We start from the raw sequence: 22,348 nt of genomic DNA, 5'->3' as shown, positions 1-22,348 counted from the left end.
TAAATCTGCAAATAAATGATCTTGTAACTTCAGATGAGTATTGCTATCCATTCCCCAAAAGCAAGTATCTTTACTAAGTCCCGCTTAACAGCTTTCCCACTTTTCACATTTTTCTGGATCATTTTCAGCTACTAAATTTCTCTCAAACTATTTACCTATAGTTGAGTTGCTCATGGATTTCAGAAACTTCCTGATTTTTACCCTTGTCAAGTTGTAGAAAAACATTTCACCTCTGGATTGATTCAAAGTGGCCAAAGTCATCTGAAACAACTTTAATTTCATATTCATATTTCTTCCTTTCAAATTATGATGAATAACAGAACTTCATAGATTTTGATAAGGAAACATCATGGCAGAATCCACGTTGTTTCAGTTGGTAAATGGAAACTGGCCATTTTTAGTTTGCTGGGGGATCTCAATGAAAACCTCCTGTGAGTCCATCGTCTCACAATAAAATTTCCTTGCTTTGTCTTATTGGCTCCTTGCCATATTCTAATTGCCTTATTTTCAGTTTCCTTAAGCTCATAAAAAGTACCTCTGCTCCCACCTCCCTTAGCCAAGAACCCATACTTCCGTGGGAGGAATATTTCCCTCCAAATCAAACTTTTGATTCATCTCTTCACTACACATTCCATTCTCCTTTCTCCATTTTTCAGAGAAAAGAGTTCTACTACCTGCAATTGATCTTGATCCTCTACTGTGGTTGCCCATCAAAAATTGCTTCTCCTTCATTTCTTCCTTGGCTGAAAGCATTTTCAATAGCTTATCTCTCAATATGGCCTACTTTTTCAACTTTTAACCACCTTTCTCCTTCTTTGCCAAACTTCTCAAAGATTATTACTCATCATTTCCATGTCTAAACTTCTAATTGACTCATTCTTTTCATCATAGCTATTCTCCTTCTCTTATATTTTATTGAAACTCTTTGTAAACATTTCCAGTGACCTAATTGTAAACCTAATCATCTCATATTAGACATAATCTTTTATGTTTTCATGAAACACTGACACTGTTGTCCACCTCTAATCTCCACACTTAAAACTCTTTCTCTCTCTCTTTATCTATCTCTATCTCTTTTTTTGCTTCATTAACTCTTGACTCAGTTGAATTTTACATCTCTCATTCCTCCTCCCCAGACTTTTATTTGCTTTTTAGGGTAGGTTCCACCTTTGCCTGTATCTGTTCACATTTTTCATGTTTCCATTAATTTCCATGGATTCCACAAAGCACTGGTTCTAATTCCAACTCAAGAAATCATTATGATGATTTAATGGTGTAATGTATTTAATGTAATGGCCAAAGTTCACAGTCCTGTAAGTCCCCCAAATATGAGCTGTCTACCTCTAGCTCCTCTCACCATTCTGATCCAATATTCTTCTAAATGCAAATGATATTTGATTTGCCCATGTGAGTTCTTTAATTTTTCCTTAGGAAACGAGACTTCAAGGATAAGCCTGGTTATAGATGAAGTAAAATGAAATGCTAATTTCCTTAAGAAAATTCTAATTGAAAGTTGGTAAATTCACTGCTTGGAATAAACAAACACAGAATGAAAGCAACATAAAAAATATATATAGATCAGCCTACAATTCCATGTACCAGTTCTTTTTATGTATAATGCAATCATGTAGAAAAGCTTTTAAAATAAGTACCCCTGTTTATTCAGTGAAAATTAGTCTGTCAATTGAGTTTTTACTTGTAACTTCTAAATAATCCATTTTGTCTCACTTAATTAAATAATTTTAAAAGGACATGGGCTTCTGCTAAAGGAGAACACATTGTTAGGAAGTAATCTATTTATTCTTCCTTGCACTTCCCTTTATTGTACATTTGTGTGTGTGTGTGTGTGTGTGTGTGTGTGTGTGTGTGTGTGGTTTTCCAATTTTAAGCAGTAACAAAAATATTCTGCAAGAAATAAAGACTTCATTGTATTTTCCATGTCTAAGTAACCTGAACTCATTTTTTTAGGACAATGGCCTGGAAAAAGTATTCAACATTAACAATACAATCTACCTCTGTGGGGCTATTCAAAGAGGTATAAAATGACAGCAAATTTATATATACATATATATATATATATACACACACACACACACATGTATTTATAATGCTGTTTTGATTCTTTCATTTATGTTATTTCCCATTATTAAAAGAACAGAAGAGGGGCGCCTGGGTGGCTCAGTTGGTTGAGTGACTGCCTTCGGCTCAGGTCATGATCTCAGGGTCCTGGGATCGAGCCCCGCATTGGGCTCCCTGCTCGGCGGGAAGCCTGCTTCTCCCTCTCCCACTCCCCCTGCTTGTGTTCCCCCCTCTCTCTCTGTCAAATAAATAAATAAAAATAAAATCTTTAAAAAATAAAAGAACAGAAGAAATGCCAGACATAGTAATACCTCTGTTCTACACAGTTCAGTATTTTCTGACTCTAGTCCCTTGTTTCTTTCAAAAATTCATAGTGATTTTTAAAAATCTGAACTATAAACACAGTACTTTGGTTATCATATACATTTTTTACCTTTAACTTCTGGAGGTACCACTGGTCTGCAAAATTGAAAATGTGATCATTTCTCTCTCCTTAAAAACTCTTTTTTGACTCACTGTTGCCCACAGGAGGCAGCTCAGGCTTCCCCAACTCTGCTCTGCCTACCTCTGCAGCTTAGTCCTCATCCCTCCTCCTGCCTGTTTCCCTTCTTCTCCTCCAAGTCCATCTGGTAAGCTCTTTAAAATCACCCTTCAAATTCTAGGTAATTTTTTTTCTCTAGAAAGATTCTGAAATTTATTGAGATACAACTGACAAATAATATTGTGTAAGTTTAAGGTACCCAATGCAGTGATTTGATATATGTATATACTTTTGAATGTTTACCACAATAAAGTTAGTTAATACATCCATCACCCCACAAATTACCATTTTTTAGTTGTTGGTAATGAAAACATTTAATATCTGTCTTAACAAATTTTAAAGTATACAATACACTATCATTAACTATTGTTACCATGCTCTACATCAGATCCCCTAATCTTACTCCTTATAACTGAAAGTTTCCATCATTTGACAAGCCTCTCCCCATTTCTCCCCTACCTCCAGCCTGGGCAACCACCAATCTACTCTATTTCTATGAGTTCAACATTTTTAGATTCTACATATAAGTATAGTCATACAGTATTTCTTTGTCTGACTTATTTCACTTAGTGTAATGCCTCAAAATTCATACATGCTGTTGCAAATGACAAAATTTCTCTAGCAGAATGCTTGTAACACCATCTGCTTTTCCTCCTTTATGCCCATATAATTAATTACTCTCTTTTATAATATTAAAAAACCTTGTACTACTTACTTTTAATTTGCATATTAGTCATATGTATTATAATTAATTTCTTATTGTGGTAAACTGTATGTAACGTAAAATTTACCATTTTAACCAATTTTAAGTGTAGGGTTTAGCACGTTTACATTACTGTGCAACCATCACCAGTATCCATCTTGAGAACTTTTTTCATATTCCCAAACTGAAACTCCATACCCATGAAATAACAACTTCCCACTATAATTACTTTTAACATATCTATTTCCTGTATTTGAGAGAATTCTGATTCATTAAATATCTGCGTTTTATTAATATATTTATTACTAGTATTTAACTCAATGCCTGGCAAACAGAAGATGGCCAATAAATGTTTGTTCAACTGAGGTGTCATGATCAAAATCACACATCAGCCAATTACATCAGCCAGTCATGTCAATTATGTCAACTTTCCAGCTCTACTCCACTCTAACCTCTTTACAAAAGGAAAAAAAAAAAAAAAGCACATACTTTCAGTAGTTTTCACTTTACTAAAACAAAACAGAACAAAAATAAACCAAAACAGAACCTTCGATGCTTCTTCATTTCATAAAGTATGAATTCCACACTTTGATCGTGGCATTCAGGGCCCTCTGAAATCTGAGTCCTCCCCACCTCCCACCTCCACATCTTTTCACACCCAAATCCTTACAGACACAGCACCATCTTTAACTCTTGAAACAGCCAATTTCAGGGTTTTATTTTTGTTTTTTACCATACTGTCTGCTCAGCCTGAAATGTTTTCCCCCAGTTTTAAAACCAAATCATAGCCTTCCTTCAAGTGTGATCCTTCTCTGATCCTTTAGTTGACAATAAATACCCTTCTCCTCTCTGCATTTTGGGCCTCTATTTTTCATTTACTTAGTTTTGCACTAAGTTTTGTCTTACTTACATTTATATATTCATTTTCATCACCTGAGGGCAAATTACATGAAAATTTGCATAATGTTGTTTTTTCCTCTTCCTCCTGTCAGAGACTCAGAACTGTCTGCACTTGGTGGTTACTCAACAATTATATTTGGAAAGAACAAACATCTTGTCCATTTAATCCATATAATCAATGCATTGTTGTTTATTGAGCATGCCTAAGGTTATTCAAACTTTAATACTAAGGAAATAGCGAAGAAACCATGTAAAAACACTGGTTAGAACAAACTCTGCAGTAAAATTTGACAAATATATGTTAATCATGAGGTTCAAATCCCTGTAGTGAATACAATAAATACAAATGAACAAGATGTAGTCCATTTTCTCAGGGAACTAACAACCTAGGTTTAGACAGATATATAATTAACTCCGGTAGTTGTTGAAAAGTCATAATAGATGCTGAAGCAATGAGCTTTAGCAATTTAAACTAAGGAATGATGACTGTTGGCAAGAAATCATAAAATATTTCATTAAAAAGGTAATGTCTGAACTCGAGTTTAAATGGGGAAATATGATTTCAGTGGGTGAATTAGGGTTGTGGAAGCATTCCAAGAGAGACATTAGCATAAGTAAGATACAGGAAACATGCTGGCTGATTTCAAAAACAATGAATATAATGATGTTAACAAGGCTTAGAATGATTCAGGGCAGTAGGGGTAGTAGGAGTTAGAGCTAGATTTGTAGGTTAGGACCACTGAAGAGGTTCTTGATACATGATTATATTATTAACATGTGTTAGTACAGTATATTATGGCATTATGTTATTAATATACTAATATGGTATTTATTGCATATAAGTGTATATTACATATTGGAATATGTTATGAGGAATGATCACTATGATTAGAACTTTACTTAGCAGGTTTAACCTTGGAGAATTACATAGCAGAAAGGGAGAGGAAACAAGAATAAATGAAAACCTATTGTAATATTCCAAGTGAGAATTAATGAACACCTGAACTACAGTGGTTTTAATGTATATGCAAAGAGAAGAGAGTAAATAGATGGGGGGGCTGACTACAGATACATTTAAATGTAGAGACTGGAACTCCCTGAGTACAGAGAGTTAAGACAAACTCAGAGATAAGAACATTTTGCAGTCGGAGAGAATGGCACCTTAGGAGAAATGACCTCTCTGGGCTCATCTATAAAATAATAGTAGTACCAATCTTCCAGGATTATTCTGCTGATGCATACGTATTTAGCACAGTGCCTCGGAATTTAAAGCACTCAGTAAATATTACTTATTGTTATTGCTAAGTGATCAATAGAATCATCTAGTCATGGAAAATGTTATCTAACTCTAAAATATCTTTATCATTTGATATAATGAAGAGTTATTAAAAACACAAATATGACAGAAATGCATAGTACATATTATTACAAGCAGCAGAGACAACCAATAATGACAGTTTGGTATTTATACTCAAAATTTTTTCTAGTCCTACAATAATGTATTTATTACTTGTATTTGTACAACATCGGGATCATTCTATGCAACTTCTTTCTTTTTGTAAAAGAATGTTTTGGAGCTCTTTCCAAATTAGAACATATAGTCACCTCATATTCTTTTGAATAAGGCTACTTATTTCACTGCATTAATGGGCCATAGGGAATCTAAGGGGACACTTGGAAAAACTAGGTGGAGTTCCAGGCCCACCAGCACATATGGTGCCTTTGTGTAAATTAGAAAATTTGCTCCTTGTAGGTGATGACAGACATACAGGTGCATATCTTAATTTGCAAACCCTGAGGAAGATTTCAATCTCTCTGCTTTGTCCCCTGCTGGATACCTGTGGCAGAGAACGATCTCTACAACCATTAGCAAAGCTGTGTGGAAATGCCAAACCAATGTTTAAAAACTTTTGTGAGGCTCAGAAAAAAGCATGAACTTTGAGCTACAGATTTTTTCTTTTTTCCCCTCACAGAAGTCATGGTTGTAGCCTTGGATGTAAGAGAAATAGATGAGGCCTCCATGGGGGAGTTTCTATAAAGGAAAGGTATTAAACGGTGTTAATTCCAAAACATGTATGAGAATGGGACAAGGTGAGAGAGACAGAGAGAGACAGAGATAGGGACAGATACATAGACACAGAAAGAGAATAATGATATATAGATGACAGAATAAACTCTATTAAAATAATGATGATAGAATAAACTCTATTTTATCATCTTCTAAGACTCTACATATGCATATATATGTATGAATATATCAATGTATCCCTTGCAGTCTAAACCCCTGCTCTCTGATTTCTCCTTTCTGAATTTTGGAACTGAAATAATTCAGGAATATATTTGGATAAATTCCTTGCTATCTGAACAGTTATTACCACTACCAGAAACTTGGGACTCAAACAGATTCAGATACTACGGCATCCTCACTTGTCAAGCTTGCTATATGAACTCAGGAAATGCACAGATTTGAATTGTAAGGGACACTTGTAAGCACATTTTAATTTTAATTTAAAATCTGAAGCACCAAATGAAATTTTCCCCAAACCCTTCCTCATTTAGCCATCTGCAGAATTTTGTTCTAGTACCTGATTGTTTTTGTCCGTGTTACATATTTTTGTTTGGTTCTTAAGACTGTGTTCTTAAATAGTTTTTTTCTATTAAAAAATTGCCCTTTATTTTCTAAAATACTTTCTTCAATTACTTCCTCTAATAATCAAATGTCATCTAGTTCCCCTTTCTGAAGCTGATAATAGTGTAACTTTTTCTAAACTTTTTTGGTCAGATTTCTAAATGTATCTTATCATCAATACATGATGCCTGGTTTATAGAAGTTTCTTGTACTAACTGTTACTCTAAGAAGTCAAACTGCAGGTGTCTTCTGATTTCTCTCTCGCTCTCTTTTTTATTTTCATAATGAAATACAAGTTTCATTATGAAGTAAAAGTTGGCTTTTCCCCATGCACTCTCTCTTAAAATCATTAATTATTTATAAACAATTTATTGTTAGAAAACTAAGGGAACTTCCGTACCCCCTTCCCGATCCTTGGATATGTGACTTCCTAAATAGGGATTCTGGTGAAGCCACCTGGAAGTTAATAAAAATCAAGGGAAAAAAACCATATTGGAGTTAACAATGAGTACACAATTACTTTCCTCTTATGCAAATGATGTAAAACAAAACAAAAAGCATTCAGAAGGGCTGCAGTAATTGTAGAATAATGTTAATGATTTAAAATATACACACGCAATCAAATGGACCATGCTGCCTACAATAAAATTTGAGGCTAAAATATTTAAATAACTGTCAAAGGTCTCTCCTCCACTTTGGTTCTCTCAAGGATCGTTCTTCCATTTTATATCTAATTGAGCGATTCTGTTGCCATCTCTGGAGCAAATTTAGAGAGCCTTACTTGAACTTGAGGAATATTTTTACTTCAGGGTACATAACTTTGCCAAGAAGTCTCACCACACCTTTGTCTCTGGCAAACAGAAGATTTATCACCACACAGTAAGCAAGGTTTTTCCAGTAGTAGTTGCCAAAGCTTTTGTTTTTTTACTCTTATCAATAAAATATTTTGAGGGATGTACCCAAAATAAATGTACTTTTAAACATACATGAAAATCAAAATTAACAATGGTAAAACACAAAATAAACAAACAATTGATATCTTCTTTCTGGACATTCCAGGAATGCATATACTTACGTCATTGGTAAAACCTATTCTTTCTCATAAAAAGGCGGAGTTCTTCTTGTCATTATCTATTATTTCAGAGGTTCTTTTCTTCTATGATGACTAAGATGTACCAATCTCTTATTTCCCTTTGTTCCCTTTGCTTTATTTATTTATTTATTTATTTATTTATTTATTTATTTATTTATTTAAAGCCATCCAGTTTGCTAAGCTGATCTGGTCACCAAACAGCTTTGTCTATATATATTTAAACTGTTGTACCATCGTTTCTGTTTTTGACACTGCTAGCATTTAGTTCACATGGAACTCATTCTCCCTGCATTTAAAAGTCCATTTTTTTCTAACATTTAAATTGTTAACCTAGAATAAACAAAGGTAAACTTTAGACTTGTTTAATTGATCTAGCTTAAAGAACAAGGTAATTTATACTAGTCGAGATTTTTTATCATGGTTTAAAAATGTGTATTTGTGTGTGCAATGTAAATGCAAATATTATTTTAAGGAGAATGGCTTGATAATATTTATAATTAAGGACATTAGCCTCCCACATCTTTAACTACTTAAAACTAAGAAGATTTTGTAGGATTATTTTAGTATGTCTACTACTAGCAATACTAATATTTACATCACTGGAATAAATTTCTGGAGAAAAAGGTAGCCTTATAAGTAAATGTTAGAGAGAGAAAATGAGATGGGGCTATTTTGGTGGCCTACCCAGGTTATTTTTCATATATTTTATATATTTTAATGTACTTTTTATCTATCTATCTATCTAGTCTAATGACCCAAGTTCATTTGTGTACTAATAACCAAAGTTAGCAAATTTTTCTAAAGAAAAAAACAACTCTTTAAATGTCAGAGATGGTTATAATACTTTAGTCATGAATGAGAGCAAGAAAAGTGGATTCAATGATGCCACTAAACACGGGCATGATGCTCTTAGAAGATAAGAACAATAAGAACCTTAAGGGAAGTATATTTATATCTCCAAGGAGTTTAACTTCATTTGTGACATTTTCTAAGTTTAACAGATATTTGACATGTTTTCCAATTTTGGAGCTGTGTTTTACTTTTTAAAAGGACTGGTATTCTGACTGCAGTCTTTCTAAGCCCCTTTGTTGCTAGTTCTTGGTAATTTTCTTTTCATCTCTTAGTGACAGATCTGAATCACCAGAAATCAGAAAATATGACTCTGGCAACTAGTTTCAACAGACCTTGTTCAGTGGCATATACAGAATGTAATTTATTTTTTGTGACAGTTTTAATAAAAGTGACGTGAAACACAAGGGCTATAATGTTAGTGATATTGCACCTCAAAAGAGGAGAAAGTTTGGTATGTTACCTCCTGATTAGCAGCAGCTAGTTCTTCTTCCAGTGCAGAGACTCTTTCTAAAGAAACCCTCAGTCGCTCCCTTACCTAGAAGAAAAACCAAAATATGTGCAGTAATGTACATCCCATACATGTTAAACTGTGCTGAAGCCATCAATACCATTATCAGAGACAGTCACATTTGGCAAATTATTAAAGTCTTTATAGCCCTCAGTGCTCATAAATACTATGAATACATTGTCACCTTATAGCATCACTATATCAAGGGATTTCCTTATAAGCAAGTCATTTTAGTGTTCCAATGAAAGAATTTCCAATGGGGTTGGAGATAGACCTGCTTGATCTTAAGTAAGTGGAGGCAAAGTTCAAAAGTATATTATGAATTCATCTGAAAAACAGACTCACTGATTAAGTATGACATGGGTAAAAAATTTTCTACTTTAAAAAAAATAATACATAAGCTTCATTTGGTATGAATAACTTCATAAAGGATTCTTAGAACCTGAAAAATGTGTCCATTGCACATACATTTTATATTAATTAGAAGTCTATATTGTTACTGAGGGATTGGCAAGTACTTGATTACTCTGGAATTCCTAACTTGCTTCCAGATACCAAAGGTTAAGCCAATACGTTCTATAGAACCAAAGACTCTGCACATTTAGTTTGAAGATAATTGTGATTTGCAAATGTTTCATACATGAAACTCAAAGTAGTTTTTTAATTCTTGCTTTCTTAGAACTTCTAAAATTGATTTAGTTTTTATATGTTCAGATCTTTAGATATGCTCTATATTACATATATTTAAAAAGGTATTTTTTATTATGTAAAAAATTTAAGAAATTCAGAGAAAGAGATTTGCCTGAATTAAAATGAATGTCTACAGCGGCTTAATTCTCCTTAGAAAATAATCAACAAAATTTATAGCTTCAACTTGAGATGCAATTCATGGTGAATTTCTGATTATTAGTTAACATACATTTTTTTTTGCATGGCAATGTTAGAGTATTTTGTGAAGTTAACATGTATTTTAATATATAATTATATTTTTATAAACTAATTTTATTAATTCATTGATAGTACAGTTTAATAAATCACATTTTCCTTTTTTTAAAAAAAAGATTTAACTGAGAACATAATATATAGGTTAAGTAATATAGTTTAATAAATTAATTATTAATACATAATATAGGTTAAATATATAAACTATATTTTAAAAACTTACCTAACAATTTTAATGTTGAATTATAACATTATTTTCCAATTAGTAAACAGACAAAAAACACTAATATCTTCTTAATCTAGAATCTAATTAGAAATTTTTAAAAATCTCAACCATATTTTTGTGCTGTATAATGATAACTGATACATACATATTCAGGTGGCTGGGTGCACTTAACTCCTGAAATACATCTTGAGTGAGAAAGAATAATGATCTGAGAGTAGCTTAATATTATTTTTACTTAATTATGCTGAAATTCTCTGAAAATTAGTAATATATACATAAATTGATATTTGATTTCAAAGATAATTAGAACCTTTCCTGATATTTAGGCATGCTAGATGGACTTCCAGGTACCAGTGCTGTTAGACAAATAATTGTTCATTAAAATGCATAAAATTAGTGCTGATTAATAACTGAACAAGAGCTACTTGAAAGGGAATCTTTGATGATTTGATCTGGGGAATACCTTTTTATGAGCAAGCTTGGATAGATGCAAAAGAAGCAAATATCCTGAAGGCTGAAAATAAGGAGAATTGCTGATATGTGGAAAGCAGATATCAACAAAAATCTTACTAGATGTGGTTGATATTTAATAGGGATGATTGTAAAGTTTTATGCCCACTTCCTAAAATACCAACTATAAAATATGGGTGTTCTGAGGGAGAAAGGTCTAAGGATCCTGGTGGATGAGAACAGCAATATGAAACAGTCTAAATGTGACTTAACGATCTCACTATATGCAACATTGATCAGATCACATTTAGATTGCTGTGAAGAGGTGAAGGTGTCCTATTTTAAGATATACTGATACATTGGAATGTTTCTAAAAGAGTCCTTCAAATCATATAAAGGATGGCTGAAACCAGGCTATCTTGTAGGTTAAAATATCTTCCTGACTTTCTTTGCTAAACTAATAATCACAGAAAATGTTCTAAACTGGTTTCTATTTACAAGTTAAGCGTTTTTTATTCTCATTATATTGAGCCTCCAAGAAGTAAAAATCATTAAGCTTATAAAACAATTTGAAAATAGAATCACCCCTCAATAAATTTAGAATGGTATCTACAGCTTAAGATCCTATTACCCACAGAGTAATGAATCCAAAGCTGTCTTTATGAGAAAATAAAAACAATTTCTGAATATATTTTGAATTAGCTGTAAATGTAAAAATTGGTGCTGTAATTATCAATGTAGTATGATATGAATTCTTTAGTCACATTTATATGAGGATAAATTATTCTCTGTATTTAATTCATCTTGCACTAATCTCTGCTAAACTGATAAGAAAAAAAAAAAAAGTAAGATCCAAAGGAGTAACTTTTCCAGGGTATAAAGAATCTTAACATCTTACCTTGTCTACATAGCTAAAACTGCATTAACAGGAAAAAAAATTATCTTTGACAAGCCTTTTAGCTTTTTGCTTTGCTCTGTTAAGGACAGCACCAGCAGAATGCCATAATTATCTTTATTTTCCTTGTTAGATTTGGTGTTCTTGTGGAACCATCTAGACATGATTGATATGCCATGACAAATTACAATTTTAATTTTTTTTCCTAAATGTAAGTGCACAGTTGATAGCCTTAGCTCTCTACTTAACCTTTTCTGATTTTTTACTATTTAACCACATTCAATTAATCCATCGTCTGTGTAGTCTTTAAGTTCATATATATCAGTTGTTTATTTATGGAGCTATTGTGTAAACTCCAAAATATTTATGTACACCTAGAATTTTTTATTTCTAATTTCATCTGTTACATCTATTTTCTTCATAATGGCATATTTCTTCAAAATACCTCAAGAATTTCTTTCCCAAAAGATGTTTCAAGGCTACTTACATTTTAAATCCCTGAGGATTTAAAATAAAATAAGTCCCTAAAAATAACAAATGTGTCTCGGGATAAAGAGGAACTCTGGTGGAAGAAGCATACATTCCAAATTAAAAGTAAGGTATGGCAGGGTTTCATTTTGGAACTACCATTCTTATAACAGAAAACATTATAAAGAAATCTTAGACCAAAAGTTCAAATCCAGTTTTGGCACTGTGATAGCAGATCACAGAAATATATGCAGAGTGCATACATATTTACTGTTTTTTTTGCTTATATTCCCCAGGCATAGCCAATATGTCTTTTAAAGAAAAAAAAAAAGTCAATGATGTCTGAATGATTGCAAAACACATGTATATCTCTCATTTCCTCCAGCCCATGAAATTGGTAAACATATTGGAGAGTGATGTCAAAATTACTGTTGGTCTTAGTTAATTGTGAAAATCTGATCCTACAACTCAGTGGATATATAAATAAGGACATTAATAATGAAGACTGCCAGTCATTGTAATTGTTCACAGCTATCTTCAATTTTTTATACTTTATTTAGTTCCTCATGTGTAACTTTACCCTCTGTGGTAAAGTTGGTAGTGTCTTGTCCTCAAGACATGGTTAATTGCATCTTCTTCTGATCATCTCTATATATTATAACATAATATCCATACCACTTAAATTAGGATGTTGTAGTTTGTGTCTCCACCCTCCCTATCCTTTTGAGTAGCTGTGAGCTATTCTTAGGGAAATTGTCTATGAAGGCACAGATTAATCCCTCAATAACTAAATAAAAGGCTATTTAAAACAAGCGTGTGGATCAACAGTGACACCAATATCTTTACTTAGCTCGAAAGTTTTATCAAATACTGAAATTTACATATTAATAGTAATATTCACTAACATTTAATGAGCATTTGCCATATGCTAAGTCCTGGCTAAGAGTTTTGCATGTCAGATCCCATTAATCCTCATGACAATTCTATGAGGTACGTACTGTGACTCTCTTCATTCAAAATAAGAGGAAACAGATGCATAGAGAAGTTAAGTCACTTGTCCGTATCTGTCCAACTCCAGAATCCAAGCTCATAACACTTTTCCTTTAGACTGTCAGCAATACTTAGCTGATAATCAGTTCAGTGGCCCCTGGATTCATCAATGTCCATGGCACTTCCGGTGAGTTATTAAAGACTATTATAGCTCCTAGGGCCATGGTATAAATGCTTCATTTAGTTATGCTAAGCTCACTGAACATCTACATAGTAAATTATTTCTAAATTTTAAGTTGTACAACTATTTTCTTCTTAAATGTACTCAAACCCACCAGGTTATTTGTTTTCAATATTCTTTATTGCCTTATATCCATTCTTTCATAACAGCATCCCTCAAGTGATGTGGGAATGATTACAGGGAACATCTAAAATCACACATTCTCAAGCACTTTCATTCAAGGCATTCCAAACCATTACACTTTCTCTGGATGGGCCACGCTCTTCCTACATCTTTGGGTTATCTTACATATTGATCTTGGTGTGCAGAGTATCTTTATGACTCTGCTTTTAAAACTCCAACACATTCTCTAATATTCAGACAACATGTCCTCTCTGTGAAGATATTCTTGAATTTTTCATCACTTTCTCAAGTAGAATTAGTCACAACTTTTTCTGTTACTTCATACTGCATTGTACATATTGTTTTTTTAACATTACCTATTATTGACATGAATCTCTAGTGCTATGATCTCTTCAGTTGTAAGGAGAATGTCTTGTCTATTTTTGTGTGGCCAAATATCTGTCCTACATATAATAGATATTCCATAAATATAGTCTTCCAAATTCTTAACAATGTACTTTTGTAATAAGAAAAGGAATATATGAAACTAAACATTAAATATGATTATTTGATATTACATTTATCATGGATCTTTAAATAATATCAATTTCTGTTTTATTCAAAATTATTTGCCTCTCACAGCTAAAATGAAAAATAAACTATAATTTCTTAATAATCTAGAAGACAGAATTATAGTTATCCTTTTGCACAAACTTCACATAATCCCCCGCTCTAAGAACATCTGAAAGACCAATGATAAAAGTATCTATGTACATAAATATTAACTAGAGCACAAGTGTCTGCATGCTCAAAACCTAGATATAACTGGGTAATAATCCCTTATTTGGATTTTAATACTCAGAACTTCTCAGGTACTTTCTAATGAAGTGCCCCAATTCCTACTCTACAAAATCTTAAAGCTTTATTGATTTTAAAAAGTTAATTCTTTAACATTTCACAAAATTAAAATCATGTCATAAGCCTTACTAATCTCCAAAGGATATTATCATCATATTGGCTTATTTATGTCAGGAAAGGTTTTTTGAGTAACAGCTAAGAGAAGCTTATTGCTACTTCTAAAAAGACCTAAGGCAGTTTTTTCCACTAACACCTTATGCTGTTAGATGTGGAGACTCTTCAAAATGTATATTCAGAAGATACTAGATATTAAGAGATCTAAAAAAAAAATGTATGCTTCTAATATAAATCTCCAAAGGTTAGAGTACATCCAATTTACACCTCAAGATATGTTGTCAGTTAGCAGTCTCCTGTGTTGCCATCTATAGACATTGCACTTCAAAGAGGGGCTGGGAGAAGAGAAAGAGAGAGGAAGAGAGAGGGAGACTGAATGACAATATTAAATTTCAAAATAGCCATCTGGACTAGGACCATAATGCAACACAAGACAAGTATAATTTGATAAGCCATAGATTCAGTGGCAATAAAAACAACATGGTTATGAGTATTACCCATATACACACAATAATAATTCAGTTGCATTTTAAAAAAATGATATTCCTATAATCCAAATGCGTTTCTCTGTACTGATTTACATCAGGAGTCAGCTGAGTCATTAGATGAAGACAAGGAGTTTGATGCTGATGACAAAAGCACTGTTAAGCTTTGAAAGCTTTTGTCAGTACTAAAACTTTTTTTAAAATTAGTAGATAAAAGTTTATTTCATTTTATTTTTTTTACATTTCAGCTTGATTGAGGTATAATTGACACATACAATTGTAGGAATCCTTTATCAATACTATACCTTTTCATCCAAGGCCTTGTGGTGCTCAAACAAAGATTTCAGTGCCTTGAGAACCTCAACCTCACTGGAGACTCCTGAGGGGGACTGGGCTTGCCGTTTCACCACTGTCATTCTTAGTGACCTTTCATGTCGGGACACCAGGCATTCCAAGTGCTCCAGTAACAGCTATTGGGTTTAACAGAAAATGCAATTATCCTAAATGTAATTATCTTATGAACACAAGTTACTAATACTCATGACTACTACTATAAAAGATTGCAGGTTTGCATAGAATCTAATGATAGCCTCAGATTTTATCACAGGTAGCAGCAAAGAAGTCTAAACCAGGGTTCCTAAATTACATTAAAGTAAGTCCCATTTCTAGTATATAACAAATTGCTCATTTAAGAAATATCATGTAAATTCTTATGCATTCTTTTAAACAATTTAATAATTTCAGCATGAATTCAGTAGAAACAGAACACAAAATAGGCATGATCAAATAGAATAATTATTAAAGAACATGGTACAATTCTTAACACAATAATGATTGTGTTAAGAAAAAAGTATTAAAAGTCAAAACCAATTTAATTTACATTTGGTGTTGCAATGAAGGTAATGAGCATAACATAATCAGGTTGCTTTGAATGTGATTATAGTGATAATCATATTTATGTAGTGATTAGAGTGATAGTTATAATCACATGTTGCTCTAAAGATTATAGGGAAAATAATGATTTTATTTACAATTAATTCTTAATAGAAATAGAAATAATAGAAAAAATATATGCAACCAACTGGCATACAGTAACCGAGATTTGCAATAATCACTAGGGGAAAGGAGGTTAAAGTGCATGCTTTTCAAACTGTCTATTCTAGAACCTACATTCACCCAGAATAGCCTCTGGAGCCATGACAGAGTCTGGAGAAAGTCCAGTGAACAGTGTTTCAGTCTGTTCTAACATTTCCCAAAGAAATTTTACGTTTCAATGTTTTGTGAATTGGGGCTTCACCTTCGTTTCGTTTAATAAAGGGAGTTCTGCTGCTAAAAACAAAGATACATTAAAAAAAAAAAAAACCCTGCTGGTTTAACTTCTCAGTTATTGAGATTTTGCCAGGGAAAAACAAGACATGAGCAGGAAGTTTTGTAGGAGAGATTTTCAGAAGGATAGTGAAAAGCATAGGCTAACAAATGGTGTCTATGTAAAATAAGGCAGAAATTACTCAAACAAAAAAGGGAAAAGCAGATATAAGATACTGGGATGGAAAGAAGGAAAGGAAAAAAAATTGCAGGCTTTTTCCTAAAGCTTACATTTCCTAAAGTAGGGGAAATTCTTGGTTTTCACAGTTATTGTTAGATTCAGTGTCACATATTAGTGTCACCTTTCTTAGTCCTTAATAAATTAATTTCTTTCCATTCACCATCACTAATTATGGTTCAAAGTGTCAGAAAACTTTGCCATGCGTTGGTACAAAAGAAGACAAACATCTGAAATCCGAAATGTATATAGATCAGCAGGTAGGGATCACATTTAAGGGTCAAAATAATATTAATAGTTCTTCAGTATGATGATGACACAGTATTTTCAAAGAGCTTTCCTTTTATTTATCAATCTGATTATATTCCTGGTGTTCTACTCTCTTGACTTCTACAGATATATGCATGCATTGGTTAAATCTAAGCTGTTTTACACAGGCTATGGGATTTTGTGTGAACTTAACCCTGAAATAGAATTATGGGAGCTGAAAAGAGGAGAGATCTCCTTTGTGAGAGGGTGATGTTTAAATTGAGACTTAAAGAATGAGAAAGAGCTGGCCAGATGAGGGGCCAGATGAAGGACTCCAGGCAGAGGGTACAGCACAGGCAAAGGCTTGGCTTCTAAGGAAACCGAAGGAGGCTGGTACGGTCAGAGCAAAGTTTGTCAAAGAAAGATCAACCCCAGATAAGCAGGGTTAAGTTCGTACAAAGCCCCATAACCTATGTGAAACAGTTTGCTCCCAGTAGACCTTTCAGAGTCCAGATATTCTCGTTCTCCCCCGCAAATGGTGTGCTAAAGCTGGCTCATACCAGCTTGCTAGAGTGGACCGTTAATTCTCAGGATTTCTGTGAGCCAGTGGTTAAGACACAGGAATTGTTAAAGCTTAAATTATGCAAGCTTATAATTAAATAAAAATATTTTTAAAGATAATAAACACTCAGAATGTATTACTTCCTAATTATATTACTAAATTCCAAGGTTTTTTTTTTTAGGTTTTATTTATTTATTTGACAGAGAGACACACAGTGAGAGAGGGAACACAAGTAGGGGGAGTAGGAGAGGGAGAAGCAGGTTCCCCGCGGAGCAGGGAGCCCGATGCAGGGCTCGATCCCAGGACCTGAGCCGAAGGCAGATGCTTAACGACTGAGCCACCCAGGCGCCCCAAATTCCAAGTTTTTAGTAAAGTTCCTAAATATCCCATGCTCCTTGGGTTGTTTACTTCTATTGTATTTGAATGGTAGAAATACTATAGACTGTTTGCCAATCTTGCATCGTTTCCCACCTCTGCATTCAGTGACATCATGTTGGTAGCTTGAAATCAGCTACAGTGGGAGTATTTACACCATGGGAATTCCAAACGCTATATAGATTAGTATTTTTTTTTTCCTGGTAAAAAAATCATTTACCAGCACATCAGTGTCACTAGTCATCAGTGTTGGGAGCGCAAATGTTATGCCCTTTCTGTATCCCTGACTCATGGAATCTGTGAGTACAGTAAAATGTTGTTTGTGACATTAAATTTTGGGGTGGTTTGTTATGAAGCAATAGCTAATCAGAAGATCTTCTCTAAAAGCATCTATAGCCATTATACCATGTCAACAGTACTGAGGAAAAAAGAACACCAAATTTCTTGGATATTATCTCTGAACTAGGACTAATTCTTTGGTACCCACTGTTGTAGAGGTTTTTGATAATCTCATAGACAAAAATGATTCACCTTTTGGATATTAGCCTATTTCTCTGGCCACCACCACATTTGCTCAGTGGGCAGAAAAAGTGCCCATGGTTTCAGGGAGAGAAGTTACTCATTGACCTTGCAAAATGGGCTTCTCACCATTAAGGTTGATAGGGTTACCATCACAGCTGAATGGCCAAGTGATTAGCTGTAGCCATCAATTTTGAACCCATTTCATGATATAGTATACCTAGAGACCAGCTAGTTACCTTGAAGCAAGTAGATTACATTAAATCCCTTCCATCAAGGAGGGGGCGGCTGCCTTTTCTTAATGTAATAAATGTTTTCTGGATATGGATTTGCCTTCTCTAATGGCTCTGCTTCTACTAGCAATACTATCTTATCAGATTTTTGCTTACAGTCTTTTTTTTTTTAAAGATTTTATTTATTTATTTGACAGAGAGAGACATAGCGAGAGGGGGAACACAAGCAGGGGGAGTGGGAGAGGGAGAAGCAGGCTTCCCACTGAGCAGGGAGCCCGATGGGGGTCTCGATCCCAGGACCCTGGGATCATGACCTGAGCCGAAGGCAGACACTTAACGACTGAGCCATCCAGGCGTCCCCTGCTTACAGTCTTATTATCATATACAACATTACATCTGACCGAAAGAAGAAAAAAAAAACACTCATTTTATACTGAAAGGAGTAATGCAATTGACTGATGTTCCCAGCCCTGGTTTCACCATGCTATCACATCATTCAGAAGCAGGTGATCCTACAAAACGGTTAAATGGCCCAAGGAAGAGTCTATCTTAATTATTGCTTGGAGATAACACATGGCTAGGTTGGGGTGCTATCATCCTGAAATTAGTATATATTTAGAGTTAGTGATGAATATATTGGTCCATATACAGAGGTCCAGGAATGAAGGTTTAGAATTGGAATTTATAATTACCAATAGGACTTATTGATCACTTGGAGAAGAGAGGATTTTATTTTTTTTGTTATATCATATACATAATGTATATTAAATTATTTTCCCCTTTTACTCTTATATACTGGGTATTTGATTCTGATTAACTTTTTAAGTAGTCCATACATTACAGAATATTAAGATATGACTGAGACTTAATAAGAGCAAGAAGGTACATATGGAAGAACCCTGGTCCTGTGGCTGGATGCATGCACCTTCTTTTTTGAGAAAAGGTGATTTTGTTTTTGTCTAAGAGGTATAGTTGTATTGTTGGGTAGTTACATGTTAGTACTGCTGCTGTATAGAGCTTTAATATGAAAAAGAGTATAATAAAAGTTAGTTTATCATGGAGACTTGGTATTTGTGGTTGCCCAAAATCTTTTGTACATACCCTCCATCTTTGATAATTACCTGAATGCTGAACGTCATCTTCCCAATATTGGAAAAAAAAAACACTTTGCAGGCATGTTTAACCACCAGGTGGCAGACAAGTGACTTAAGAGTCAGCCAACCAGAGCCACCCACACAGGACAGATTCTGAAGGGAGCCAAATGAGGAGCCATGCTAGGCATGGGGGTCCATTTTGTCGGCACAGGTTGCATGTTTCTGGGACTAGGAATGTAAGGAAAACTCACCAAAGCTAAGAAATATGGTCCTAGACATTGTGCATGGAAGCTAGGTTTGGAGACTTCTTACATTTCTTAATTAATGTCTTCTTGATTCAAACAGTTAAGCTGTACTGTTTTATGCAATTAGGATATAATAAAACCAAATAATGTGTTCTTATTAATATAAAACAGACTTCTTAGGGGCTTAACAATTTAACTTATCCTCAGTACTCCTCAATACTTAGGAAAATATTCTATAGAATATCTGCTTAATACTCACATATTGAATTGAAGTGAGATAAATATAAGTTATCTAGCCTGGAGAATGTGGGCCAAAATGTTCAAAACTAGCACGTATCCATGACTTCTAAGCTTATAAATTAAAATAAATGAAAAATGAAGAGGAACTCACAAAGATAACACTAACAAGCTACAAATTGTATACCTTTGCTAGGAGCTGCACTTTTATCTAATATTTAATAAATATTGCAGAAGGCACTCTTTTTGGTGTACTCACAGGATTGCAAAGACTACGTAAATGACCACTAATCCTATGTTGGGATTCATTTTAAATGACCACAGCCTGTATATCTATAAACATATCATAGTATATATGCATACGTACATACTGCATCATTGGAGATTTTTGAACTAAATTTCTAATATTATACAACTTCTTATTAGATTTGAATTCAACATAACCTTGGCTGCTGCTATAAAGCTTTTTTTTTAGATTTTATTTATTTATTTGAGTGAGAGAGAGAGCATGAGAAGGGGGAGGGTCAAAGGGAAAAGCAGACTCCTGACTGAGCAGGGTGCCCGATGCGGGGCTCAATCCTGGGACTCTGGGATCATGAAGAAGATATGGCTGATTTTTAGCCCTGGATATTTTTTGGGTGGTGGGGAGGGGAACAGGTGGTTATGTAATTTAGGAAGTTGTTATATAATTGATACTTTGCACAAAGTTTTCCTAGATCCATTTCCCTATTTTCCCTAATCAACAACAAAAATCCTCATACCACTGCTTTAAGGAGGGTGGAAAAAATGTTTTCCAGCTTTACTCATGCTTTCAGAGTAACTATTATTCATGTTTAAAATCAATGGCTTCAATTTTTGTTACCCTAATGGAATTTAATATTTGTATTTTTCTCACTTTGACCCCTGAAGAGGTATTGCAAGTAGAGCTTGCCTTACTGCCTCTACCCCCCAAGGTTCCTCTGCAGGTACAAGAGCCACAGGTCCTTCTGGGCCTGACAGAGTGTAATATGATGAAGACTGTATGGATGCTGCTGCCAAATCTCCGAGTTCTCTGAAATTAGTCATAATCAGGAAGGAATGATACACTCCATACTGCAGTGGTGTACTCTTACGGCAAAGTCTTCTCTAAGCTGTTGTAAATCTTGGGAGTTTTTCCATGGATCTAACTTAAAAAAAAAAAAGATTTATTTATTTATTTGAGGGAGAGCACACATGAGTTGGAGGAAGAGGCAGAGGAAGAAAGAGAGAGAGAATCTCAAGCCAACTCCCAGCTGAGTGTGGAGCCCATGCAGAGTTTGATCCCACGACCCCAAGATCATGACTGGAGCCAAAATCAAGAGTCAGATGCTTAACCGACTGAGCCACCCAGGTGCTCCTCCATGGATCTAACTTGAGTAATTGTGCTAATGGCCTCATGGCTGAGGGCACAGGCTTTGGAGTTAGACTGCCTTAGCTTTCAAATCCCTTTTCTCTTCTATTTATTCACTGCATAATATCCAGCAAGTTATCTGCCTTTTTCTGAGCAGTTACCTCATCTGTAAAATGGGGATAATTATAACATGTCCCTCATAGGGCATTAGAAAGGAGTAAAGGGCTGTAGACAAAAAAAAAAAAAAAAAAAAAAAAAAAAAGTTGTATAAAGGAGAAATACACAGCTAAAAAAGAATTTCTGGTGCATTTTAAATATGAGAATTTGTTGAAAGTTTACCAAGAAGTTTACATTTCCTTCCATGTTCAGCTTCCTGATCCTACTTTTACATTTGGCTGTACTGTGCAACATCAGGGAATGTAGCTTAAAGCATTAAAATGGAAAATAGTGAAATAGGGCAGAACAAATCTCATGGCAGAAATAAACTTTAAATTTGCATGAAAAAATTGTAAGTTAGAAATCAAGGGTGGGGAAAAAATATCAACAGAGAGAAAGAAATAGAAAAAATTCATCAGACACCTGGGAACATGATCTAAACTGTCCTCATTATGTTCTATTTGAGGCAGTCATCAAAGTCTCAATGAAAACCAAATCTTGTGTGTATACTGTGTGAATTCTCTTAACCATAAAAATAAGACCCTGATGAATAAGGAGATAAATTGAGTTTGATCATATAACCATTATGGATACATGGTACTCCTCATTAAAGGCACAAGCTCACTGTTTATGGAGCTATTATTTTTATATTATTCTCTAAGACCAAGCATCAAATGAATACACTATTAA

At 34.0% G+C, this 22,348-nt stretch overlaps 1 protein-coding gene across 38 annotated transcripts in view; it reads right to left on the bottom strand.

Annotated features, from left to right (window-relative positions):
- PPFIA2 (PTPRF interacting protein alpha 2) overlaps positions 1-22,348 on the bottom strand; it is a 465,447-nt gene that overhangs the window by 161,680 nt on the left and 281,419 nt on the right. For 36 of the 38 annotated variants that reach the window (XM_027592669.2, XM_027592670.2, XM_027592668.2 and 33 more), the window contains 2 exons: positions 15,382-15,546; positions 9,258-9,332 (listed from right to left, as the gene is read on the bottom strand). In XM_027592669.2, coding sequence (XP_027448470.1) covers positions 9,258-9,332; positions 15,382-15,546 — 240 coding nt within the window. The remainder of the gene's footprint in view (positions 1-9,257; positions 9,333-15,381; positions 15,547-22,348) is intronic. The other 2 variants (XM_027592688.2, XM_027592700.2) reach the window with 1 other exon arrangement.

This window comes from Zalophus californianus, chromosome 9, assembly GCF_009762305.2.
Source record: "Zalophus californianus isolate mZalCal1 chromosome 9, mZalCal1.pri.v2, whole genome shotgun sequence".
Lineage (NCBI taxonomy): Eukaryota > Metazoa > Chordata > Mammalia > Carnivora > Otariidae > Zalophus > Zalophus californianus.
Note: the sequence above shows the minus strand (reverse complement) of the source record. Positions and strands in the feature narration are given on the sequence as shown.